Source organism: Benincasa hispida, chromosome 1, assembly GCF_027475165.1.
Source record: "Benincasa hispida cultivar pf3 chromosome 1, pf3_genome.v1.1, whole genome shotgun sequence".
NCBI lineage: Eukaryota > Viridiplantae > Streptophyta > Magnoliopsida > Cucurbitales > Cucurbitaceae > Benincasa > Benincasa hispida.
In genome coordinates, this window is record NC_143478.1 from 84,583,856 (window position 1) to 84,611,689 (window position 27,834).

Below are 27,834 nucleotides of genomic sequence, written 5' to 3' on the forward strand. Positions count from 1 at the left end.
TCAGTATATGCCTCGATGCTTCGTGTGTCATGTTTCCTGAATACCAAGCCCTTCCCAGGGGTGGACTTTAAATATCTCAAAATTCGAGTCACAGCTTCCATGTGCTCCTCATATGGACTCTGCATGAACTGACTTACTACACTCACAGCATAGGAGATGTCGGGTCTAGTATGAGACAAGTAAATCAGTTTTCCTACTAGACGTTGATACCTCTCCTTATTCACAGGAACTCCTTCCAAAACATTTTTCAGTTTGCTATTGACCTCAATAGGGGTGTCAATAGGTTTGCATCCGGTCATTCCTGTTTCTTTTAACAAGTCCATCGTGTACTTCCACTGAGAAACATATATTCCTGCTTTCGATCTTGCCACTTCGATCCCTAGAAAATACCTTAAACTACCAAGATCCTTAATTTCAAATTCACTCGCCATCCTTTGTTTTAGCTTAGCAATTTCTACTGTATCATCCCCTGATAGGATGATGTCATCAACATACACTACCAACACAGCAATCTTTCCTAAGGGTGATTTTTTGGTAAACAAGGTATGATCAGAATGTCCCTGAACAAACCCTTGGGACTTAACAAACACGGTGAATCTGTCAAACTATGCCCTAGGAGACTGCTTCAACCCATATAAAGACTTCCTGAGTTTGCAAACATGATTCCCAAACTTAGCTTCAAAACCTGGAGGTGGACTCATATAAACTTCCTCTTCCAACTCACCATTTAGGAATGCGTTCTTTACATCTAGTTGATGTAGGGGCCAATCTTTATTCACGGCGACAGACAGAAGAACACGAATCGTGTTTAACTTAGCTACTGGAGAAAAAGTTTATGAATAATCAATTCCATACGTCTGAGTGAATCCTTTAGCAACTAACCTGGCTTTATATCTCTCAAGTGTTCCGTCAGACTTATACTTCACTGTGAACACCCATTTGCAACCAACTGTTTTGTGACCTCTAGGGAGAGCTACTAACTCCCAAGTCTTATTTGCCTTAAGAGCTCTCATTTCCTCCATTACTGCTGCTTTCCATTCGGGAACTTCCATGGCCGCATGTACACTGGTAGGTATTGTTAGAGCATCTAGCTGAGTAGTAAAAGCCTTAAAAACAGGAGATAAGTTATTATAGGTCAGAAAGTTATGCAAAGGGTATTTTGTACATGACCTGGTTCCCTTTCTCAGAGCAATTGGCATATCCAGGGTGTTATCATAGTTGTCAGTTTTCGTCTGTCTCTCTTCAGTATCGGACTTTTGAGACAATTCTGCATCCTCTTGAGGATTTTTAAGCATCTCATCCCTTCCTGACATTTCAACCTTCTCTGAGCTCATTTCGTCACTTTCTATGTTCCCAGACTTTTCTTCAAGACTCTCCTTTGAGACAACGGGATCTTGAACTTGTGCTGGTTCTGACGCTTGGACACTTTCCGATGGAACACCAGAGGTTTCCTGAATTTCCTTTCTGAGATTCCTCCTATAATACGTTATCCAGGGCACTTGTTTAGTAGGAAGAACCGACACGGGAACAACAGGAGCCGAATTAGGTTCAAGACTAGGTAGACTAGGTCCAGGAATATTGGGACTAAGCTCAGATTCAGGAATATCCGGACTAGGCTCAAGGTTGAGGCTAATGGGTATGGAATACGTGGAATTGTTAGTCTCTTCATTCGTGGTCTCCCTCTGAAGATGACTAACGGGAAAGAACGGTTTGTCTTCAAGGAACGTGACATCCATAGTAACAAAATATTTTCTGGAAGATGGATGGAAACATTTATAGCCTCGCTGATGAAGAGGATACCCGACAAACACACATGTTTTAGCTCGTGGAGCAAACTTAGTCCGATGTGGACCATGAGTATGGACAAAGGCTGTACACCCAAACACACGAAGAGGAACCTCAGGAATAAGACGGGTAGACTGATAGGACTCTTTGAAGCACTCAAGAGGGGTTTGAAACTTTAGGACTCGGGAAGGCATTCTATTAATTAGATGAGCTGCGGTAAGAATCGCATCTCCCCACAGGTACGAAGGAAGAGATGCTGGAATTATCAAAGAACGAGCCACTTCAATAAGATGGCGATTTTTTCGTTCAGCTACCCCATTTTGTTGTGGAGTATATGCACACGAGTTTTGATGGATGATCCCTTTTGACACTAGGAATTCCTGGAAGGTGTGGTTGACAAACTCACGACCATTGTCACTTCGAAGAATGACAATCTTTGTGTTAAATTGTGTTAATACAGTGGTATAGAACTGTTTGAAGGTAGATAAAACCTCGGACTTATCAGCAAGAAGATATACCCATGTAAGTCGGGTATGATCATCAATGAAAGTTACAAACCACCGTTTACCAGACAGGGTATTGATGTTCAAGGGACCCCAAACATCACTGTGAACCAGGTGGAAAGGCTGGGTAGGCTTATAGGGCTGAGAAACAAATGACACGCGATGTTGTTTAGCACGTATACAGACATCACAAGATAATGAAGAAACATTCACATTATGGAATAAATGAGGAAACAAATACCGCATATATTGAAAACTAGGATGTCCAAGACGAGAATGCCACAATAAATAATCTGTTTCAGATATAGCAAACGAAGATAAAAGGCTAGTCCTAAACAAGCTTCTGGAGGAAGCATCTGTAGAAAGGAAATATAGGCCTCTGTCATATCGGGCAGTGCCAATCGTCCTCCCCGAGCTCAAGTCCTGAAACAAAGCAGTATCTGGTGAGAAGACAACTCTACAGTTCAAATCTTTTGTTATTTTGCTTATTGATAATAAATTGTAAGAGATTTTGGGCACATGTAAGACATTTTGCAGAGTTAATCCATGAAATGGTGATAGTCTGCCTTTTCCAGCAACAGGAGCGAAGGACCCATCCGCAATTCGAATTCTCTCATTTCCAGCACTTGGATAGTATGAGAGAAATCGGTCGGATGAGCCAGTCAAGTGATCGGTTGCTCCTGAATCTAGAATCCATAACTCATTCCCCTCAGCAAGGAAACTCAAGGATTGAGGATTACCTGATTGAGCAACTGTTCCGATTCCTACGGTACCTGAATCCCCAGGATTAGTCACTGGAAGCTGTGTTTGAGGTTGTGCAGTCCCCTCAACTGATTCACCCACTAGAGCACGCCCAGATCTCGACTTGTCATTCGGAGGGCGACGTTTACCATTTGGAGGGCGACCATGCAATTTCCAGCACTGATCCTTCGTATGCCATTGTTTTTTACAATGGTCACAAACTGGGGGTGTTTTACTATTCTGCTTGTCACCATCAGCTCCAGTGGACTTCACCCTGAAGGCAGCTGACTCTATAGTGATAACACTTGGCCCATTCATTGCACTTGATCTATCTTCTTCCAATCTAACTTCTGAACATACCTCCATGAGAGACGGAATTGGTTTCTGCCCTAGTATTCTACTCCGAACTGTATCAAATTTGGGGTGTAGCCCGGCAAGAAAATCATACACACGCTCAACCTCTTCTATCTTGGAGTATTGAATTCCATCTTGTGGACAGGTCCAGATGATCTCCCGACATAGATCCATTTCTTGCCATAACAACGACATCTTGCTGAAGTATGATGTTACATCCATGCTCCCCTGTTTGCATTCGTGAACCTGTTTACGTAGAGTATACAGGCGGGATGCGTTCTGACGCCTCGAATATAACCTTCGGACTGCATCCCAAATATCCCGGGCAGTGGCTGAATAGAGTAAGGGTTTCCCGATTTGTGGTTCCATACTACTAATTAACATTGAGCGGAGCAAAGAATCCTCAGCCTTCCAGACACGCTCTTGGGGATCACCAGGATTCGGTCGTGGTATCTCTCTAGTTAAATATCCAAACTTATGGCGTCTCTCAAGAACCATTTTAATGGTTTGGGACCAAGAGAAGTAATTTTGCCCATTCAACTTCTCTCCCGTGATCATTCCTATAGAATTTCCAATTGTTCCAGATAAAAGATTAGAAGTTGGAGTAGGAAACATTGATACCGGATTTTCTGAATACATCGGGGAAGAATCATGGCCATTCAATCGGGCTCCCAGGGCGACCATCTGTTGCTGAAGACTAGCTAATTGTTGTTGGAGTTCCCCATGAGATTCAGATCTGGAATTTTTCTGTCTAAATACCATGGGATTTTCTTCAATGGATTCACCCATTCGAAACTGGGGCTGAACCGGATATACTTGAGGAAGAGACTGTCCCCCATGATGCTGTGAAGACGCTACTGCCGGAAGTCCACCAGCGGCAAAGTTCGGCAACCCGTGACCGGCGCTGCTCCCAGACTGCTGTGATGGTGGGTAACGGATGAACGGCTCGGCGATCTGCTGTGCAGCGGAAGAAATCGCGCCGATCTGACCCGACCCGGCAGCTGGAACACGCCCATGGGAAGAAATCGCGCCGATCTGACTCGACTCGGCAGCTGGAACATACCCATGATCGTCTGGTGAAGACGCAATTCTGTGCGACGCCGAGATACCTACCGGCTGTAGACCGATCGCGTGCGCCGGCTGGAGAACGTTTGAGGCTGAGACGGTTGTGAGCGACGCTGAGGATCCGATTGGTTGTGACCCGATTGCGTGCGTCGGCTGTTCGGCTGGAAGATTCCGATCGATGGTGTTTAGCTGGAACGGCTGAGACTGGAGGCTAATCGGCGAGCCAGCTGGAGCAATTCCACCACCTGGGATGATGGTTCGGAGATATCGGTCAACCGCTGCTTGAATCACAGCCTCATTATTCAGCGTACCTTCACCTACTAAGTTTGACGATTGAGTTTCTTCTACCGGGGCTAGGGTTTCATCACCTTGCTCTGATACCATATTGAAATAGGGAAAGAGGATAACACAAGGAGTTTACGTGGAAAACCCTAATTCAGGGAAGAAAAACCACGATAGAAAAGAACTTATTATTTTATGTCCCTTTACAATAGACCCAACCCTAGATATAAATAGAATAATGTGAAACCCTAATTTAGCAAATATAGTAAAAAGACAAAAATGCCCTTAGGGCTAATTTAACATATTTCAACAATATCTATTAAGGAAGATATTATTTTCTGTTTTATTCTGATACTTGCATTTAATTCTGACAGGAGCTAAGGTTGGGTACTCATTTAATTTGTCAATATGGCACTGAAAGTTCTACAAAGACGACAGATGGATGCTTTAGCACTGCATGGCTTAAGAATTTACAAAAGCCTGGGGGTTCACTTGTATTGTCTAGAGACAATGAATCTGGGAATAACTCCAGTGAATTACCATTTTTGGCGCAACCCACCTCAATTCCTGGATCTGTCTTACAGTTATTAGGCTCTTCGTACTTGCTACGAGCAACTGCATTTGAGATATATGGCAGGTGATCTTAGTTTCTCTTTGACTTATAGTACTTTTGTGTCTGTGTACGTGTATAGATATATATTTTTGGACAATTTAATATGAACAACTAAACAAAACAAATATTTTGTACATTAAGTGTTATCGGACACAATTTCATCTAAAAGGGGATACCATAGCCACTTGATTACTTCATGTAAAAGGGGATACCATAAAACTTCATCTAAAAGGAGATACCATAGCCACAACTAAACTAACCAAATATTTTGTAGATTACTTCATGTTTCTTTTCATTAGCCACTCGATTATATTCAATCCCTGACAGCTTCTTATTTTTATATTTCGTGCCCATTTGTTTTGTGCTCCAAAATGCATGTTTGATATGGAAAAGAACATTTTTCTTTAAAATACTGCATGTCACTGTTGAAATCGGTATAAATCTTTTATGTTGGGTGGTTTCCTTTGTTGACCCTACCTCCTACTCCTATCTGGAATGAAGGAAAGTCGTGATCAATGTCTTTTTAGGCAAGGACAGTCCTCTGAGTAATAGTCAAAATGTTGCATGAGGAATAGCACGTTCTTAAAGACAATCAGAATATCACGGTTATTATTCTAAGTTCTAACAGTGGTTCCTCCTTACTCTTGTGCCAATTTTGGATTTCTTTCACGTTTTTTTTTTAGATTTTTGCAAATCCTTTCTTTCATTCTTAATGAAGATTTGATTTCTTTCTTTCATCTTATTTTCTGTGTCGTGGGAGATGGTAAGGAGACGTATTTTTGGGAGGATTATTGGGTGGGGGATAGACCCCTCTCAGCTGCATTTCTAGGCTGTATCATTTGTCTTCTTTGAAAAACTGCTTGGTGTCGGACTTCTTGGTTTGATCAGAAAATTCCATCTCTTTCTCGTTTGGCTTCCGTCGGCCTTTGACCAGCAGGGAAACGACTGAGGTGGCTTCTCTTCTTTCCTTGGTTGAGGGGTTTAATTTCAGGATCGAGAGGAGGGATGTTCCTGTTTGGAGTCTTGACCCACTTGTGGGTTTCTCTTGTAAGTTGTTTTTAGGTTTTTGTTGGATCCTTCCCCCCTTTGTCGAGTCGGTCTTTGATGTCTTATGGAGGGTTAAGATTCCAAAGAGGTTAAGTTCTTTGTTTGGCAGGTTTTGCTTGGTCGTGTGAATACGTTGGATAGAATTTCGAGAAAGATGTCTTCGTTAATGGGTTATTTCTGTTGAATTCTATGTCGGAAGGTGGAGGAAAGTCTGGATCTCCTTCTTTGGGAGTGTCAATTCACGAGATCTGTCTGGAATCGTTTTTTGTAGGAGTTTGATATCTCAATTGCTCGTCAGAGGGATGTTCGATTGACAATCAGGGAGTTCCTTCTCCATCCGCCTTTCTTCCATTTCTTTGGTCTGTTGGGATGTGTACTTTATTATGGGATCTTTTGGGGAAGAGGAACAACAGAGTGTTCCGGGGAGTGGAGAGGGACCATAGTGAGGTTTGGTCTTTGATGAGATTTTATGTATCTCTTTGGGCTTCGGTTTCGAAGTCCATTTGTAATTACTCCCTAGGCATTATTTCTCCTAGTTGGAAAACCTTTCTTTAGTGGGGTTTTTGTGGGCTTGGTTTTTTGTATGTCCTTGTATTCTTTCATTTTTTCTCAATTAAAACCGTTGTTTCAATAAAAAAAATGAAAACATGATTTCTTATTAAAAAGAAATTCTAGTCCTATAGATCAAGTTGTTAATTTGAGAATGTTTATCTCTGCTCTTGTACTTTTATTTTTATTTATTGTTTGTATTTGGAATTTAATTTTAGCCATCGATGTGTTATTTTTATTTTTCTCTCCCTGCTTGTTCCACAATCCCTCGAAATAATAATTGAGCTTGCTTGTTTTACTGCCTGACCATTTTTCTTCTCTGGCCATCTCAGTGCTCCTCTTGCACGAATAAATGCCATTCTTTATGCAACTTGTTTTGCAGACGCATCAAGGTAATTTCTAACTTATAGGGGTATCTTTTAGTATTGAATATCTCAAGATATTCTAAATTATTCTAGAATAATCTTATTATAAGAGCTTTCATTTCTTTTGGGACAGTTCATCTGATGCATCATTAGCGTACGTGAAACTCATACAACATTTGGCAATTTTTAAAGGATATAAAGGTCAGGGAAAATGCTTCAATGACACATTTCGTTTACTATTTCTCTACCCATAATATGGCATCAAGTTACTATTATGTTGGCGAGGTAGCTTAGCCACCTATCATTTCATTCTTTATTAATTTCATGATCATTATATTTATTATTAATTATTCTTTCTATGCTGCTTGACTTTATGTATTCTGGCTTTCATCACTCCTGTTGTCAAGGAGTTCTGTAAAAATCCTGGAAGAGGTAGTTCCAACGTTTTCTTTACCTTTGTTTTTTTGTGTGTGAAATTTCTGCTACTAAATTACATGAAAATGGGTACTGTTGGTGCAACACCACATCCTGAAAAGACGTTTCTTCGATGTTTTAATCTCTTTAGGTCGTGTTAACCATTAAGATAGAGATTTTCATAGTTCATTGAGGAGAAGAAAGCAACGATAAACTCCAACAGATAAGCCGGGCTGTCAACCTTGTTATATACATGTTTGAGATTGGTTGCTTATGTTGAAATTAGGGTTTTGCACTCTAGGGGCAATTTTGTCTTTTTCATTGTATCTTAGGGCTTCCCTTTTCTCTATTTAAGCTGTTGATCTGTTGTATTTCTTTGTATCAGTTTTCTAATAAGAATTCCCTTATCCCGTGGTTTTTCTCCCTAATTAGAGTTTTCAACGTAAAATCTTGGTGTGCTATTTTTCCTTTCCCTACTCTATTTTTCATCATGGTATCAGAGCATGGAGACGAAACCCTGGCCACCATTGAGGAAAATCCAACAGGAGAATCCCAAACCAATAACCCAGATATAACTAGTATTATCCAGAAAGCCATTGACAGGTACTTCCAAACTCTTCTTCCCCACTTTCGTGAAGACCAGCCGCCGCCGCCCTACCCACCGCCGGCCGACTCCTTTGCAGGTGGAATGACCAGTTGCCAGACCCAGCAACCGGCGACCAGCGAACCAGTAGCTACCCATCTGGTTCGGTCGTGCATAGACGACGACGACCAGCTCGCAGGTACCCATCTGGTTCGGTCGCGCACAGATGAAGACGACCAGCGACCGACTGCACGAAATCTGTCCGGCCGATCTCAGACGCTGCCAAACGACGCCGACCAGCCCCGATCTGCGATGCTCAGTGCCGACCGGTCTAGATCCGTGATGCCCAGTGCCGACCAGTTCAATTCTCGTCTGTTGCTGTTGCCGCCGGTCTTCTCCTCTCAGATCGGCGTCTCATCTCAACCTCTGCCGCACCAAAAGACAGACGGAAGAAGTGTGGGTGTTTTCCAGCAGAGTATGAGCAACTGAATGGGGCAGTTTTTGCCAATCATGGATGAGTTTGGAGGGGGTGAGTCTTCATCATACCACCAGGACCAAGGAAATATAATCCAAGATCAAGTTACCCAGTTGCAGTTGCAGATTAAACGATAGAACGAGATATTTCAGCAGCAGCTTGCTGCTATTGGGGAAGCCCTGGGATCGACATCCAAGATCCAACTAGATCTAAATCCATACCCTGAAAACTTGGTAACTTCGTTCCCTACTTACCCCTCAAATTTATGTTCTGGAACTATAGACAATTCTTCTGGCTTTATTATAGGAGAAAAGTTGAATGATGATAATTACTTTTCTTGGTCTCGATCTATTAAAATGGCCCTTGAGGGCCGTCACAAATTTGGATATCTGACAGGTGAAAAACCAAAACCAAGGATCAGTGATCCCTAAGAGCAAATATGGAAAGGAGAGGATTCTTTGTTGAGTCGATTTTGATTGGAAGTATGGAACCTCAGGTTGGAAAACCTTTATTGTATGCAGCTACAGCCCGTGATATTTGGGAGGCAACCCAAAAACTCTACTCCAGGAGACAGAATGCCTCTCGTTTATATACTCTACGTAAGCAGGTCCATGAATGCAAACAGGGAGCGATGGACGTTATTGCTTACTTTAACAAGTTGTCTCTGTTGTGACAAGAGATAGATTTGTGCCGTGAAATGATTTGGAACTGTCCTTGTGGAAGAGTGTTACATTATCAGTCTGAAGAAACGGATCACGTGTATAACTTTCTTGCCGGACTCAACTCTAAATTTGATACAGTGCGAAGTCGTATATTGGGGACCAGACCTATACCATCCCTAATGGAAGTCTATTCTGAAGTTCGCCTGGAGGAAGATAGGTTGAGGGCCATGAACAGTACACCTGTCACACCAACAGATTCCGCTGCCTTCAAAACATCAGGCTCTGTCCAAGATAAACAGAACAGTAAGCCACCCCGAGTGTGTGAACATTGCAAAAAACCCTGGCACACGAAAGATCAGTGTTGGAAACTTCATGGCCGATCGCGAAATGGTAAGAAACGACAGCCAAGTCGGGCTCTTGTAGGTGAATCTGTTACTGGAGATACTCATACTCAGAATCAGGAAACTACTCAGAGCACTACTACTACAGTGGGTGTAAGTGCAATCGCCCATACAGGTACTTTTCACTTCTTTGGCCTTGTGAGTATAACTGGTAATAAACCGTGGATATTAGACTCAGGAGCCACAGATCACTTAACTGGCTCCTCTGATCAATTTTTATCTTATCAACCTGGTGCTGGAAATGAAAGAATCAAAATTGCAGATGGGTCCTTTGCCCTCGTTGCTGGAAAAGGACAGGTGTCACCCTTTGCCAGCTTAATACTCCAAGATGTGTTGCATGTGCCAAAAGTGTCTTACAATCTGTTATCTATTAGTAAACTTACAAGAGATTTGAAGTGTCATGTTATCTTCTCACCTTATGATATTGTTTTCCAGGATCTGAACTTGGGGATGACGATTGGCATTGCCCGGCATGACAGGGGACTCTATTTCCTCATTGAAGAAGCTTCCTTTAGGATATGTGATAGGACTAGTTTGTTGTCTTCCCATTTTTCTGTTTCTGAAACTGATTATATGTAATGGCATTATCGCTTTGGCCATCCTAATTTCCAGTATATGAATTATTTGTTTCCTCATTTTTTTCACAACATTAATATTTCTAAATTGAAATGCGATGTGTGTGTCCAGGCCAAACAACCTCGTGTTTCTTTCTCTTCTCAGCCTTATAAGCCCTCTAAACTGTTTACTCTGTTCCATAGCGATGTCTGGGGTCCTTCACCAGTCACTACCATAACTGGGAATCGTTGGTTTGTAACCTTTATTGACGATCATACTCGACTAACCTGGGTTTTCCTTCTGACAGATAAATCAGAAGTTACTTTAGTTTTCCAACAATTTTACAATTCTATAGAAACCCAGTTCAATGCCAAAATCACTTTTCTCCGGAGTGATAATGGTCGAGAGTACCTTAGTAACGCCTTACGCGAATTCCTAGTCTCTAAAGGTGTTGTCCAACAGAGTTCCTGTGCGTACACTCCTCAACAAAATGGAGTGGTCGAACGGGAAAACCGTCACCTTGTTGAAGTTGCTCGCTCACTTATGTTGTCAACTTCCCTTCCTTCTTTTTGTTGGGTGATGCTATCTTGACAGCAACTCATCTAATAAACCGCATGACATCCTGGGTCCTAAAATTCCAAATCTCCTTAGATTTCTTCAAAGAGTCTTACCCAAATTCCAGACTTCTTTCTGATGTACCCTTTTGTGACTTTGGCTGTGTGGTGTTCGTCCATACACATGGACCTAACCGTACCAAGTTTACCCCTCGGGCACAAAAATGCGTTTTTGTAGGGTACCCTCCACATCAGCGTGGGTACAAGTGTTATCATCCTCCTTCTAGAAAATACTTTGTCTCTATGGATGTGACATTCTTTGAAGATCATCCATTCTTTCCCAATGGTTCTCTTCAGGGGGAGCATTCCAATGAAGAAACCAATTGGGGTCCCGGCCTTTCTGCCTTACCTGAACCTGAACCCATCCTTGATGTCAGTATCGGTACCAATGCACCTATCCTCCCAACCAAACAAGTTCCTTAGATAACATACTATAGGAAGAATCTCAGGAAGGAAATAGCGTCGCCTGTTATCTCTCCGGCTCCAGTTCATGAGTCTGATCAGAGATCAGTTCCAGGTACTAGTAGTTCTATCCCTGATCATGATAATAAATGTGATAAAACTGATGCTTGTGTTGAAAATGTTGAGAGCAAAAACAGGGAAGATAAATGACAGCAAATATGTGATTGAGGTCGATGATGGTGCATAGACAGATGATTGTGTGACTTTTGAGAATATGGTAGAACCTGGAAAAGAAGCATCTCTTATTCCCGCCGGAAAAATTGTTGAGAGTGGGAAAATAACAGAACCGAAGGGTGAGTACAGTATGTCAGAAGAAAATAAAGACAGAGATGAATCCCTTGTCTTCTGATTGCCCTAAGGAAAGGTACTAGATCATGTACTAAATATCCGTTGCAGAGTTACTTGTCCTATAGTAATTTGTCTCCTGAGTTCAAGGCCCTCACTACAAACCTAGACACAGTGGTGATACCAAACAGTATACACACAGCGTTGGAAAGTCCTAAATGGAAAGCCGCAGTTATGGAAGAAATGAGAGCTCTCGAGAAAAATCATACGTGGGATCAAGTCAATCTTTCAAGTGGTCATAAAGCAGTCGGATGTAAATGGATGTTCACAATAAAGTATAGGCCCGATGGAACAGTTGACAGATACAAAGCCAGATTAGTTGCCAGGGGTTTTACTCAAACTTTTGGGGTTGATTATTCCGAGACTTTTTTGCCAGTTGCAAAGCTAAACACAGTTCGGGTCTTCGTTTCTGTTGCAGTTAATAAGGATTGGCCCCTTCACCGGCTTGATTTGAATAATGCCTTTCTTAATGGAGAACTGGAGGAAGAATTCTATATGAGTCCTACCCCAGGATTCGAGAAATAGTTTAATCATCGAGTTTGCAGATTAAGAAAGTCCTTATATGGGCTAAAACAGTCATCAAGGGCTTGGTTTGGCAGATTTACTATATTTGTAAAGTCGCAAGGATATAAACAGGGTCATTCTGATCATACTCTGTTTACTAAAAGGTTAGTATTCGAGAAAATAGCAGTTTTGATTGTTTATGTTGATGACATTGTTATTTCAGGCGATGATACCTCAGAGATTGACCGATTGAAGGCAAAAATGGCTGAGGAATTCAAGATCAAGGACCTTAAAAAACTAAGATATTTCCTTGGAATGGAAGTAGCTCGATCAAGAGAAGGAATTTCAGTTTTCCAACGTTAGTATACTCTGGACTTGCTTAAGAAAACAGGTATGACGGGTTGCAAACCAGTTGATATCCCTATAGAAGCAAATGCAAAGTTAAGTAATATGAGTAAAGGTGTTCCAGTGAGCAAAAAAAGATATCAGCGGCTTGTTGGGAAATTAATATACTCTCTCATACTAGACCCGACATCTCTTATGCAGTGAGTATGGTAAGTCAGTTCATGCAGTCTCCATACGAAGAACACATGAGGGCAGTAGAGCGTATTTTGAGATATCTGAAAACCTCTCCAGGGAAAGGCTTGATGTTCAGGAAAACTGAAAGACGATGCATCGAAGCTTACACCGATGCTGATTGGGCAGGATCTGTAGTAGACAGAAAATCAACATCAGGATATTGTACCTTTGTGTGGGGTAACCTTGTTACATGAAGAAGCAAAAAGCAAGGTGTTGTTGCCAGAAGTAGTGTCGAGGTAGAATACAGGGCCATGAGTCTGGGAATCTGTGAAGAGATCTGGCTTGAAAAAGTTTTGAAAGACCTTGATCAAGAGCATACCGGTCCAATGAAACTCTACTGTGATAATAAAGCAGCGATAAGCATAGTAAATAACCCTATTCAACATGATAGAACAAAGCATGTGGAGATTAATCGGCATTTTATCAAGGAAAGACTTGATAGTGGCAACGTTTGTGTTCCTTATATTCCTTCCAATCAATAGATTGCAGATGTCCTAACAAAGGGACTACCCAGATAGTTGTTTGACGCATGTGTGAGCAAGTTGGGTCTTATTGACATCTACGCCCCAACTTGAGTGGGAGTGTTGAAATTAGGGTTTTGCATTCTAGGGGCAATTTTGTCTTTTTCATTGTACCCTAGGGCTTCCCTTTTCTCTATTTAAGCTCTGTTGTATTTCTTTGTATCAGTTTTCTAATAAGAATTTCCTTATCCCGTGGTTTTTCTCCCTAATTAGGGTTTTCCACGTAAAATCTTGGTGTGCTATTTTTCCTTTCCCTACTCTACTTTTCATCCGCTTCAATTCTCTCTGTTTGTAAAAGTAGGTTTATCTTAAAAAAATCTTCTATTATTTTCAAGCCAAAGACCCCAAATTGTAGCCTGGATCACCGCACCTCAAAGGATTTGGTTCTTCCTTTAAAATTCAAACTGTCGAGGGCTCTGAAGAGCCTATCATCCACCCAATTGGAGGGCATTCTTGTAGTTAATTTAGATTGGAAGGTCTACCTGTAATTTTGTTGGGGAAGGGACTTTTGTTCCTTTGCCCGTTAAGAGTGTTTTTGCTTGGCTCTTTTTGAAAAAATATTTTCTCGTCTCTCATCAAATAAACTTTTCGATATAACATGTAGTTTGGCAATGGACTAAATATTTGTTCTTCTACCGCCATCATGCCCAAATTGCCTTTTCCATAAATAGATCAATACATCTCTTTGTTGGTTGGCTCACATTCTTTGTGGATTTCTTTTTTGTTTGTCCTCGTATTCTTTTATTATTTATTATTAAAAGAAAAATCAACATATCTCTACTCGATGATGTGAAAAATGGCCTTGAATTGTAACTGTCCACATTTATTTATTAAATTTCGTATCATTATATCCCAGCAAGATTTGTGGAAAATATACTGTTAGACTTGTTTTCGCATATAACCTGCAAGGGATCCAAAATCCCAAAGACTTTGCGCTAATAGTTTTATCCCTAGTTTAGAATTGCTCCATGCATGCAGCCTCTCTATGCTGACCTGAAATTCTTTTGGAGTGTTTAGGATATGATTACTTGTAACATGGCTATACTGTACATCTCTTTCTCTCTCTTCAACGGGTTATGTCTATATCTTCCAGGGGTGGAGCCACAATCTTTCAATTTTGGAAGTTAGTGGATAAATTGAGGGGGACTTCCTTTTTTGCTATATACCTGACCGCTCCTGCTTCATGTTTGCCACATGCACAAACAAACTGACACTTGAACATGCACTCCCATACCTTAAAATGTGGTTGACATGATCTATAACTCTGTGCTTTTCCTTTAACAGAGGCCTTTACTGCACTTAAAGTAGCCGAAGAGAGGTTTTTATCTCTCTCGAAGTCGAGGATTTTATTATTAAAGTTACAACTCATTCATGAGCATGCTCTACACAGGTAGTTCCTAGTGATACGACGAATAGTTATGGTTTGCTTGTTGCCTTTGCTAAGTTTCTCGTGTCCTTCCATCAGAGGTTGTTTGAAGCTTGCCCAGCAGGCTTGTAATGAACTTGGAGTTTTGGCCTCATCTGTCACTGGTGTGGATTTGGACCTGAAGACAGAGGCTAGTTTTCGTCATGCTCGGACATTGCTTGCAGCAAACCAATTCAGCGAGGTTAAAACTTCATTAAAACTAAGCTGATGTTTTCTTGTTTGGATGTGTAGAAATATTTCTGTTTCATAAAATTGTGGGAACATATCATATTTATTTTGTTGCAAATAAAAGTGAGTAGGAACTAGTACATGATCTTCTAGAATTACCAGGTAAGACAGATGAAAAGAGAACAAAAATCTAGTTCATATAGTTGATGATTGAGGTGATGTACATTTTAATGTTGGGTGTTAAGAAGGGTAATATTCTTTCTATTTGTTTGCCGAACGGAGTCCTTTTTGTGTGACTTTCTCAGCAGGTTTCAACATGGTCAACAATTTTATCCGATGTCAGGCTATGCATTATTCCTTCAAAATCCGAATGTAGCTCAATAAAAATCCTGGTGTTGTCCTTGAAACGCTTGAAAAGCGATTATGGACCTCTAGTGAACACCAAAAGAAAATTTCTTATTCTAACTTGCTTGCAAATGTTTCTCAATACACCATATTCCACCCCCCTAAAATTCAGACTCGACCTCGAGGATGACAATTAGGACGCCAACTGGTAGTCATCGGGGGAAAATAAGGTTTGAGATTGGCAACATTAAATATTGGAATAATATGTAGGTCATAAGGTAACTCAATGCGGTAACTTGGTTTGGCCATCAGTCTGTGAATGAGAAATAGAGCTTAAATGTAATCTTCCACTCATCCCTTGACCGTATTCGAATCTGGTGGTATTCACTCTTCATGTCCTCTTTTGAAAAAATCAAGACTCCTCCAAGATGATCAAGTAGATCACATATTCGAGGAATTAGAAAGCAGTATTTCACAGAATTGATGGCTCTACTATCCACGCACATCTTCCAACTACCATCTTTTTTAGTAGTAAGAAGGGTTAGCACTGCACATGTGCTAAGGCTTGATTGAATGTACCCCATTTTCAATAATTCTTCCATATGTTGGTGGAGGATCTCATACTCCTTAAGACTCATCCTATAGTGAGGAAGATCAGTGATTGTAGCACTTGGAACCACGTCAATATGGTGCTGAATGTCTTTGCTGTTCTTTGCATTTTTATCTTTTCAACAACTACAAGACCCAATATATTAGTCTCTGTCTCTTTAACAAACATTTTGCAATGTATTTGAGGATTAAAATCTCCTTTGGGAGCAATCGACACCAGTTGGAGAACACAAGACACCCTATCACTTACATCTGTGTCAATATAATTGGCTTCTTCCTCATTATCTTCACTGCATATCCACATATGCTGCTGTTTTGTTGGGGACACTCATTAGAAAAGCGCCCCACTTGGCCACACCTCAAACATTTTCCCAATGTAGGGCAATTATAAGGATTTTGAACTTTCTACTTGTAAACAACCTCTGTTTCCTTCCACCAACCTCTTCTTGCTTTTCTTTATCCTTTTCCTTGGTGAAATTGGTGGAATAGGATGGTCCAAGGTACTCTTTGCTCTTCTACTTACAGGAGCATCCCAAGGAGCTTTTCTTGAAGTTTTCTTGGAGCGTAAATCATTCAACTCCTCTATTGTTTCAGCATAACAAATTGCATAATCCAAAAAATGAAAGTATTGTAATTTCACCTTCTCTTTGATGTCCACCCGTAAGCCTCCAATAAATCTTGTAATTAGATGTTCATTCTCCACCAAATTTGTTCTTGCTCCCAATCAGTGGAATTCTTCCACATAATCTGCCACTTGTTGAGGTCCTTGTCTATAGTTTTGGTATTGATTGTAAAGGGTCTACTTATAATTGGTAGGAAGGAACCTCTGTTTCATCAACCGCTTCATTTTTTCCCATGTTCGAATTGGCCACTTGCCTTGTCATTGCCGATTGATCTCCAATTGATCCCACCAAGTGGAAGCTCCCCCTTTCAACTTGAAGGCTACTGATGTAAGAAGAACAAAGGTTAATTGGGTAATTAGATAATATTCTATATTAATTCCCTTTTTACTCTCACTTGTAGTAAAACTCTATAAATAGGAACTTTCCCATCTTGTATGAAATACATTATTCATTCTAATAAAAGATCAACAATTTTGATTCTTGGAGATAATTCTCCTTTTATCTCCTTTAGGCTACATCAATTGCTATCAGAGCGACCGCTTGGGACAAAATTGATTGTCATCGGTGGAAGAACGGGAAACTCTTGGCGACATTATCACAAGAGGGAGCTTCGTGAGTTGTGCTTGTTGCCAAATAACACACATCTAATTAGGGGGAACCCTTGAAATTTCAAGAAAGAAAGAAGAAACCAAATTTTTTTTCAAGATTTTGCAAGAATGGACTATTACCGACCAAAGAAGGCGTCCAAGAAAAAAAATACAACAATCGATATGGGCAAGAAAATCAAATTAACTTAAAAAAAGGATGCTGAAATTCTGACTCAAGTGATTCCGAAGAAGAATTTCAACCTACTAATTTTTCCTATGCTTGATTTTCTCAAAGAACTATCATTATCCACATTGAAAATTTGATTTTAGTGATTCTAGTGATTCTGATGATGTATCAAGGGCAGTTTGTGGCGGAATAAGAAGGAGACAATATCAGAAAGGGGTCCAAAGATCCCATCAAACCCATTTTCAAGATATCAACGTAAAGATTGGGAGTTAGATGAATTAAAGAATCATCAATGATGGATTTTGCTAGCCCAAGAAAAACGTTCAAGACTCAAAATGAAACACGATCAAGAAAGGTTGATTCAAGAGAAACAATGGATGAGTCCTATACCCATCATGAGATTAAAACATATTCAAGAATCCAAGAAAATGACTAATTAGATCCTGTAGCTTTGGAGGAAATAAAGAAAACAACAAAAGAAATCCAACGTTCAGTGGGGAAAATGATTCAACAGATTGATCAACTATCAATTCATTTGCAAGAGTTCAAGAACGGATTGATTTCATATACCGAAGAAAAAACAAAAGAATTACTGTTAGAAAATTTTCAAATAGAAAATTTTGAAGATAAAATTGAAGAAAAACAAGAATTTGAAGATGTTGATTTGGAAATAGTTTCAAATGAAGAAGAAAAATCCAATGAAGAAGATGAAAAAGAAGTATCAAACACCGAGCAAAAATCGAACAAGAACAATGACACTGATTGCGGTGGAAATGAATCACCAAACTGTCAAAAGAACTTGAAGCGAATGATAAAGAAGACATGATTCTTGAACAATTTTCCTTGAAAGGTGGTTTTTTTAGTGATAGGTCCTTTGAATACGGTTTTGAATGAGCTTGAAGGAAACATCTTTTTTGGTTTTATATCCGATGGAGAAATTCATCTTTTGGTGGCAATATTAGATTTTTTGTCTCAAGTTTATACCTTTGATCATAATATTTTTGTTCAAAATGTAGGAGGTTGGTTTGGTGATACTCCGTTGAGTAAGTTTATTTCATAATTTTTTTTTTTCTTTTTAAAACTCGAGGGCGAGTCTTCTTTTTGGAGGGGTAGAATGATGTAAGAAGTATAGGGGTTAATTGGGTAATTAGATAATATTCTAGAGTAATTCCCCTTTTACTCCCACTTGTAGTAAAACTCTATAAATAGTAACTTTCCCCTCTCGTATGAAATACATTATTCATTCTAATAAAAGATCGACAATCTCGATTTTTGGAGAGAATTCTCCTTTTATCTCCTTTAGGCTACATTAGCTATCAAATGTACCTTTTTGTGATCCGGCATATTCATATAATCGAAAAAATTCTTGGTGTTCTTGATCCAATTGAGGAACGTATCGATGTCACACTTTCTATTGAAAGTCGGCAAGTCATCTTCATTTTGTAATCATATGAGTCATCTCTATCTCTATACCTCTCTTCTCGTCGGCTCCTTGGAGCATATAACTCTTCTTCTTGATCATACTCACTCGAAGCATCCCAATCTTGGAATTCTTGCTGCCATTCTTGCCTATTCAAACATCGTCTTGGATCTTCTTGGAGCTTCTTGGAGCTGCCTATGCAATCTTGGAGCTCTTTCTTGATGAATTTCTTGCTGAAATTGGAAATTTTTTGGCTCTCCAGCACCATGCTTATCTCTTCTTTTCCATTCTCGCATGAATGATTGAGTGTTCTTCCGATTTTGAGGTGCTGCTGCTAGCTTCTCAACCCTACGAGTGAGGATTTTCATACTTTCTTGAATGCTAGTCACTGTTCCATGTATTCCCTCCAAAGAGTTCTCAACGGACAGCAAGCATTGTGTTGTAGTTCTTGGAGAGAGGGTGGTGGTTTCTTCCCCCTCTTGATCTTGCCATAGGTTGTCTCCTCCTCTCGGGTGGGCAGCCCTTCTTCTCGCCATCAGCCTGGATTCTTGGAGTGCTCTGATACCACTTTTAGTGTAAACCAAACTCTAGTTTTTTGAATCAAATTGAATCTCTCCTCAAATGAGTGAGAGATGCTTTATTTATAGGAAAAATGTTTACACATGTGCTGAATAATAACTAATTAACATGTAACTAACTATTTTTAAACCAACTCTTATTCTAACTTGCTTACAAATGTGTCTCAATACACCCTAATTTTATATATTAACTTAGGTTTAAGATCAAGAGTACCAGGCACGGCTTTAGGTCGTGGAGATTTAACTTTTGGAAAATCTCATGTGTCTAGAAGGAAAGGCTCTTAATAGGTCCACCACATGTCCAAGCAATATGTTTATCATTATCTCTTCTTAGAAAACTCCCCTTTAGAGTGTTTCTTGGAGAACTTAAATATTATGACCTCTGTAATATTATTACATCAATCAGAATCTTCTCTTTCACAAACACAGAACCCTGAGCTAATTTAACGTACACTTACAGTGAAGATCAAATAACTGAGCTTTGTAACTAAGGTATTAACATTTATTGGAAACAATATACATGCTGGAACATGGGTCAACCCTTACAAATGGGTGTGAAACTAAGAGTTACATGCAAGCGAAGCCTTGAACCAGAGTGATTGAGACATGTTTTTCAATTGCTTTTTAGTTGTGTTTATGTCATCTTTCTTATTGGCTGCTCATGAACATCCTCTATTTGTAATATTTTCTCGTCAATTCTATAGTTTAATATCGGGGAAACTAATACGTGAAAAATAATCCAATTGTTTGGAAATGCAGTAGCCCAAGTTGTCTACATCTCTCTCAATTTCTTGATTTTTTTATCCCTAAATCTCCTTACAAGTGACTTCTATTATTATTTTTGCAGGCAGCACGTGTAGCACACTCCCTTTTCTGTTTGTGTCATAAATATAATCTACAAGTCCAGAACGCTTCGGTTCTTCTTTTGCTGGCTGAAATACACAAGGTAAACTTAAAGATATAATGTAGGGAATGGGAATCAAGGCTTATTTTGGCTAAAGATTATGTGTTTTCATACGAGTCACTCATCCTTCCTTCTTGCCTGTTTGATTTGCTTGTCTCATGACTCATGTAATAAAATAACTGGAAGAACAAGACAATGGAAAAAATAGTAAAGGATCCTTGATAGCTCGCTAAAAAGTGCATTGATAAGAAGATATTTTATTTCTAGTTCATCTTTAAATTTGCTTGCTAATACCTTTTTGGGATAAGAAAACAATTTTTCTATTTCGGTTTCATGTACATTTATTGTCCTTTCCTAAGCCTCCAGTATTAAAGTCCTTATTGGCCGCCCTCCCTCCAGAAATCAGGCAATGCTGTTGTTGGTCTTCCTTATGCTTTGGCAAGCCTTTCCTTTTGCCAGTCATTTAACCTTGATCTTCTAAAAGCATCAGCCACTCTGACAATTGCTGAGTTATGGCTCTCCCTTGGACCTAGCCATTCAAAAAGGGCTTTGAATCTTTTGCATGGAGCATTCCCGATGATTCTTGGTCATGGAGGTTTGGAGCTCCGAGCTCGTGCTTTTATAGTGGAAGTGAAATGCTACCTCTGTAGTCCAAGCTTTTCAGGTACTCCAGACATGGTTATGATCATTCTTATGAAATTATTACCTGTAATATTTCTTTTTCCCATTGTAGAACCAGACTTTCCAAAATTAAAGGAAACATATTTTCGATGAAAATAGTGACAGAAAGGAGAGAGTAGTACTTCAGTATGAATCACATAAAGACAGAAAGAATATATTTCAACTTTCCAGTTTTATTAATAAAAGCGAAGCTGTTTTATATAGATAAATCTCTTGGTGGGTAATACTCGATAGAGGTTAAAAGTCCGTAGCTTTCTTCTCTATTTAATTATATTAATTAAATCTTCAACACTTTTAATGCGTGTTCATTTTGAACATTTTAGATATTTGAACTTGAAAGTTGGGAGTACTATAAATCTTGAATATTCGAAAAAAGTAAACTTTGTTCTGGTTGAATTTCATCATGAACAGTTTCTGAAGATCCGGAGGTTGTGCTGGATCCTCTGAAGCAAGCGTCAGAAGAGCTTCAGTTGTTGGAGGTATGTTACTAGTTACAACTTACAACTAAACCCCTTAGAGTTTCAATTAGGAAGGAAAAACAACTTGACCTCTTGCCAATTTCTTGATCGAATTTTAGTCTATTGTTGCCCCTCCTGGATGTGCCAAATACATGTTCTTGTAGTGCCATATGTGAAAATATTGGATTTGGATTTACGGGACTGAGGGTTAATAATTCTTTCATTACACTGAGGAATATCATAGAGATATTAGTAAATTTAACAGATTTGGGTTTGATTTTGATTTCTGTCATCAGATTCTCAAATGTTCAATTTTGTCCCTATATTTCAAAATGCATTTTAGTCCCTCTACTTTAAAAAATAGATCATCTTGGTCTCTTAAATTTTATGTTCAAGATTTGCAACTAAGGACCAAATTGGTCTTTATTTAAAAGTACAATGATCAAAATGGACATATGAAAAGTACAAAAAAAACAAATTGAACAAAATTTAAAGTATAGTTACCAAATTGAACATTTTAAAAGTATAGAGATCAAATTAAACAAAAGTCGAAATGACAAAGACCGAAGAAGTATTCAAACTTATTTTTGTATCTCTGTTATTGATCAGAAGGCTCTCTTTTTCTTTGTATGACAGTATCATGAAATGGCAGCTGAAGCCTTCTATTTAATGGCAATGGTGTACGACAAATTGGGGCGGCTTGAGGAAAGGGAAGAAGCAGCAGATTCTTTCAAGAAACATATTATGGCTCTGGAGAATCCTGAGGAAGGAGAAACTACTCTGCTCAATATATCATGACAAGTACTATGTTTAAATGCTATTTTGTATATTTCTTACATCAATTTGTATTTCTTCTTTTTAAATTTTTTCAACTTCTTTTTTTCTTGCAAAATTTCACCGCAGGTTTGCACTTTCTGACACTTACCACAGAGTTATTATTCACAAAATGTAATTTCCAAAATGCCAAGAAAAAGGAACCGTTGGATGAAAGTAGTAATAGATCCATTATACATTTTATTTGAGGATTCATATTAATCTTCGTTATTAAAGATAAATCTCTTGAGGTTGGGAGCAGCTGTGGAAGTAAAGACAATAATACAAAATGGGAAAAAAAGAAGAGAGATGAAGATATTACCAAATAAATTATCTGAGTGATTCAGATGTTTATTACAAACACAAGATTATTTTTATTTTTTTATTTTTTTTAAATAATGTTATTTTAATAAACAATGACAAATATAGGGTAACATGTACCGGGTCTACGAGTATTTAAATGAATCATATATCCTGTATACGGTTTACCTAAAATCGTAGATCCTGCTCCACATAGCTGTCACGTTCAAGATTGTCACGTAGTATGTCATGTTGAAAATTGTGGATGGAGTCTACGAGTTCAATTTTTGTTTCAAATTCCACGCGTGTCCATATCCGATCACACCTTTCTCTGATCTGTAGCGTCCAAAAACGACATTTCTGATTCAATGATTTTGTGGACTCTGATTTGGCTTCAAATTTTGTAATTTTTCCTCTTCATTCTTCATTTTCGTAATTTTTTGACTTGGTTTCCCACCGAGTTCATCTTGTTCTCTTTCATGGCGGTTTTTCCTTTTTCTGTGTTTTGCAAAGATCTTTTTCCTCAATAACGTTAAAACCTTTTAAACCCCTTTTATCTGTTTATTCAAAATCATTATCGAAATCGGTGAAACTAAAAACCCATTTTAACTTGTTTCTGGAAAATCATTAACAAAGGTTGAAATTAGTTTGAACCCTTACTCTGTTTTCGAGTAATCATTAACAAAAAAAAAAAAAAAAAAAAAAAAGTTGAAATTAATTAACAATTTTATAAAAATTCCAATGTGAAAATCGTGGCCGTGGCAAAGTCTTGAACGTGGTAACACATGGAGTTTAAAATCGTGGACTTAGTACATGATTTTGGATAAACCGTGTACAAGGTCCACAATTCATTTAAATATTCATTGATCAGCGTAATCATGTATATGGTCCACGATTCTATGACCTTACTTTTATCATTATTTTTCTCTCAACCCTATTTTTGTCATTATTTATTAAACTAACATTATTATTATTATTATTTTTAAATTTCAAACACAAACATTACTAATGAATAAAATTTAGAAATAGAGATTCATGCTTGCATGTATACATTGATGGTGTACACTTTTTATTTCTTTCCTTCTTAGTACAACATCTAAACGGATGTGGGATCGAATCTCCATCCTTTAGAAAAAAAAAAGATCATGCCAATTACCATTAAACTAAATTTACTTTTGCTTACTAGTTTGATCTGATGATGTACACTTGAGTATGAAGATAGAAAATCCATATTAAATTAAGGCGATGGTTATAGTGGAAGGGTTACAATGTAGTTAAAACATTTCTTCTTTTTTATGGGTTGAAAATCTGAATTCCCATCCCATATTTGATATGCTAAGAAAAAGAAGCAGCTCCATCTTAAAGTTGAAAACATTTTTAACATCATAATTTGTTTGACTCTTACCACAGTGCTGAGTTCAACTGTTACATTGCTATTTTTTTAGGATCAAGAGTAAACCCAATATTCTTCTCAAATGAGGTTCAAGTTGTTATTATTGTTCTTATTAGAAGTTCAAGAACAACTCTTTTGAGTTTTGTAAATGAAAAATGAGATGGAAAAACTTTCTCATAAAGTAGATATATAAATCTAAGTCATAGATGTGTAAGAATTTTCTTACAAGTAAAAACCCTCTCATGACTATGAAAAAAAAAAGTTTCGAATCTAAAAAATTTCACACATATTTAAAGGAAAAAAAAAAAATATTCTGTAGCACTTTGGTTCCATCCATTAGTCATGTTAGCCAAAGTGACGTGACACTCTACTTTTTTTTTTTATTATTATTTTTCTCTCTTCTTTCGTTTCCTTTCTAAGAGAATTCATTTCTTTTTTTTTTTAAATATCTACCTCATGTTATCCGAATAGAGATTTCAGATACGACACAGTTGGTTTTTTTATTTTTTTTTAAATTTTTAAATATTATTATTATTATTTTTATATTTATTTATTTCTTTCCGGCACTATTGACTGAGTTTTCTAATTGAAAAAATGGTATGAACTTGTTGACAAATGTTATATTTAACCTAAATTTTATAATGGAGATATCATGGACGAAAGGCTACACTAAATTCTTTTGTTCAGAAAAATGTAAAAAAGAAAAAAAAAACCATTTGGTTAAGGCTATTTGATAATTATTTTATTTTTAATTTTCTATTTATCAAATTTATTTTTATTTTTTTTTAAATTCCATATTATGATTCTCACATTAACTCCCTTTACCGTTAAGGGGTCATTTGGAGCACCAACTAGAAGTTGGTGGAATGAGTTATTATAGCTAGTTTTATATTAAGAGCACCAAATATACTATTAATATTAGTGTGTATAACTATTTATAACTTTCAATTAAGTATAGTAAATACTATTTCAGGTTCTTCTTTGTTATATTACTATTTTCTATCCAAATAAATGTTGCTATTATTATCCATTGAAAAATAACCACTAACTATAATAACCAATACAACATTTCTTCCAAGTAGTTTATAAATATTATATGCTCATTAAAAAAAAAAAAAAAAAAGACAAAACACCATTTGACTAATTTATTCGTTAATTTCTGATTTCCAATAAAGAGAGATGAAACTTCAAGATGGTTTCCTTCTACACCAAAAAAGAAGAAAAAAAAGGAAAAAGTCAAATGACACATTAAACAAGAAGTTGGAATATTTTTACTCATCAGGTTGACTATATATTATGAATATAAAGCAAAAGTAGAGAAATTTGAGAGGCGTAATTAACATTAAAGATGAAACTTTATGGTATAATTCTACTGAGCTGTAGTCCTACAATGTCCAGTTTGTTGCTTTTATGTTGTCTTTATACATATGAAATCCGTCAAAAGAAGAAAAAGGAAACAACAAAACGACTCTCCTCATCCCCTGATGTTGAACTCGGACAACCCTCTGATCAAACCAAACATGGTGGAATGCTTACTTTGGCTACTGAAGCCGTGGCCGCCACCGACGGCGGTAGCAGCTGCGGCGGTGGCGGTGGCAGTGACTGTGGTTTCGGCGATTGATTTTGACAAATCACACCAACATAACAAGCCTCTTGTTCATGTAACAATGTTTTGAATTCCCCTCCCACCTATATTTGTTAGCATTTCTTCTCTAGTACAAAGTTAAATGATACAACTATATTAGGGACGGTTTGGTGACGTTGATGTTTTTTGTTTCATATTTTTGTTTTCCATTTCTTATTGCTAGTGACTAGTTGAGAGATACATGCAAAATTTAAAATTTGATTGAATGTTCATTGAGTTTAATTGATAAATGTTCATTGAGTTTAATTGATAAATGTTCGACAATGAAGTAATTAATCGAAATATAGTGGTAAATTATATATTTCTTATTCTAAATTTATGATATGTCTTTGATGTGATACTAGTAGAAAATTGCAATGACATAATTTTTAAATTGGAATAAAATTTTAGAATGAATATATCTATGATAAAGTTTAAATTTTAAATAGAGACAAGAAACTTAGAGTAACAAATGAGAAAATTATGAAAAATAGATGGATGAATAAAATTAAAATACATATGTTCTAAATGAAATAAAATTGATACAAAATTGACCTAATAAGATGACTATTACTCCTTGTGTAACTCTTTGATAGTTCATAGAAGATATAGTGATTTCTGAAAAAAAAAAAAAGAAAGCAATAGAGGTATAACTTTTATAAGAATTATATACCTTGAATTTAAACAAGTATCTAATAACTAGAGCTTGATTAAATAAGAATTTCTTTGTAAGGGAATTTTTTTTTGTACGGTATGGAAAACAAATTTCAATCATATGGTGATTCCATAATATATTTGTTGTTGACGTTGCAACTCCTAATAATGCAAAAATAATTGTATCGATTACGAAATCGATAAATAAAGAATGCAAAATACATAGAAGATCGATATGTAGATTTGCATATGGTTCACTCATAATGTGTTAGCTACGTTCATTAATAGAGATAAAACAATTTTATTAGAGAGAATGTTATCGAGAATATAGATTCCAAGCATTCAAACAATGTTAACAAGATTCCTATATTTGATCATTCGAAGCGTCAGATACCAGATTTAATGTATTCCAACAATATATTTGGTACCTAATTGTTCTACTTAAATGGCAAGCTCAAACTTTGATATACGATATTGTTGGGCAATGTATATGAGAAATTTATTTTTTTAATAAAAAAGTACAGGTATTTTATTAAAGAAAAAGGTTACATATTGAACTAAATCAATTTGAAAAATCAGAAAATAGAATTTAGTTGCATAAGAAACTAGCCAGATATATATAAATCAAGGTTAAGTTAAAATTTTAGTCTCTGAAATCTGAAATTTGATATTTGTGTTTATTTGATCTCTGACGAAGTTTTAAAATTACAATTTTTATTTATTAGCTTTCAATTTTTTAAAATTCGTAAATCTACTAAGTTTAAAGTTTTATTAGACATAACATTTCAATTTATACCAACTAAACCAATTAATTTTTGAAAAATGTGAATACAAGACTGAAAGTGCAATGACCTATATTTGAAATAAAATTAGAAGTATAGAAATTTATAGACCCTTTTGATGGTAAAACTTCCAGAATTATACTTGTAATTTAATCTAAAAATGAATGATAGAGTTGAAAATTGAAAATTCGTTAGGAAATAACATTTAATCCTTTGTCAATCTACTTTTAAAAGATACTATATATATATTTAAAAGTCTTTGTCAAAGAACGTGTGTTTTAAGGCCATATTTCTATCTTCATAATTAAATTGCTACAATTATAATATTTATTTATTATTTATAATTCACATAATATTATAAAAAGTTGTTTTCAAATATAGAAAAATGGACTAAAATATTTATAAATATAACAAAATTTTCACTGTTTATTTGCAACAGACCACGATAGATGGTAATATTTTGCTATTATTTACAAATATTTTTAATAATTTTATCATTTATAATAATTTTTTTCTAAAATATATTTAAATGGACATACTTTTAATATTATGATTGATTGATTACGTTATGCCCTAGATTCACTTTTATGCAGTATAGTTGAGTTTTATTATTATTATTATTATTTTTAAACAAGTTGAGTTTTGTTTGTTGACTTGTAATTGTAGGTCATATTTTTTTATTGCATTATTGGAGCTTAGCGTGTTGATGTTGTCACTCCTTCCCTCTCAAAATCACACTAAATTATAAAATATATATTTATTGGGTTACGAATAATTAATTTGACGTAGTCTTAAAAATTATTAAACCATTATTTGTGACATTTAGAATAAATTTAAATATATTTAAAGAAAGGATATGTGCA

General features: G+C 37.0%; 1 protein-coding gene across 5 annotated transcripts in view; it reads left to right on the forward strand.

Annotated features, from left to right (window-relative positions):
* The window catches only part of LOC120086434 (anaphase-promoting complex subunit), a 44,385-nt gene extending 21,951 nt beyond the window's left edge, over positions 1-22,434 (forward strand). For 4 of the 5 annotated variants that reach the window (XM_039043084.2, XM_039043093.2, XM_090306739.1 and 1 more), the window contains exons 13-21: positions 5,105-5,367; positions 7,272-7,331; positions 7,438-7,505; positions 14,704-14,809; positions 14,885-15,026; positions 20,210-20,308; positions 20,666-20,930; positions 21,359-21,426; positions 22,042-22,434. In XM_039043084.2, the coding sequence (XP_038899012.1) occupies positions 5,105-5,367; positions 7,272-7,331; positions 7,438-7,505; positions 14,704-14,809; positions 14,885-15,026; positions 20,210-20,308; positions 20,666-20,930; positions 21,359-21,426; positions 22,042-22,203 (1,233 nt within the window). In that variant the 3' untranslated portion in view covers positions 22,204-22,434. The remainder of the gene's footprint in view (positions 1-5,104; positions 5,368-7,271; positions 7,332-7,437; positions 7,506-14,703; positions 14,810-14,884; positions 15,027-20,209; positions 20,309-20,665; positions 20,931-21,358; positions 21,427-22,041) is intronic. The other variant, XM_090306737.1, reaches the window with a different exon arrangement.
* Positions 22,435-27,834: the final 5,400 nt, after the last annotated feature.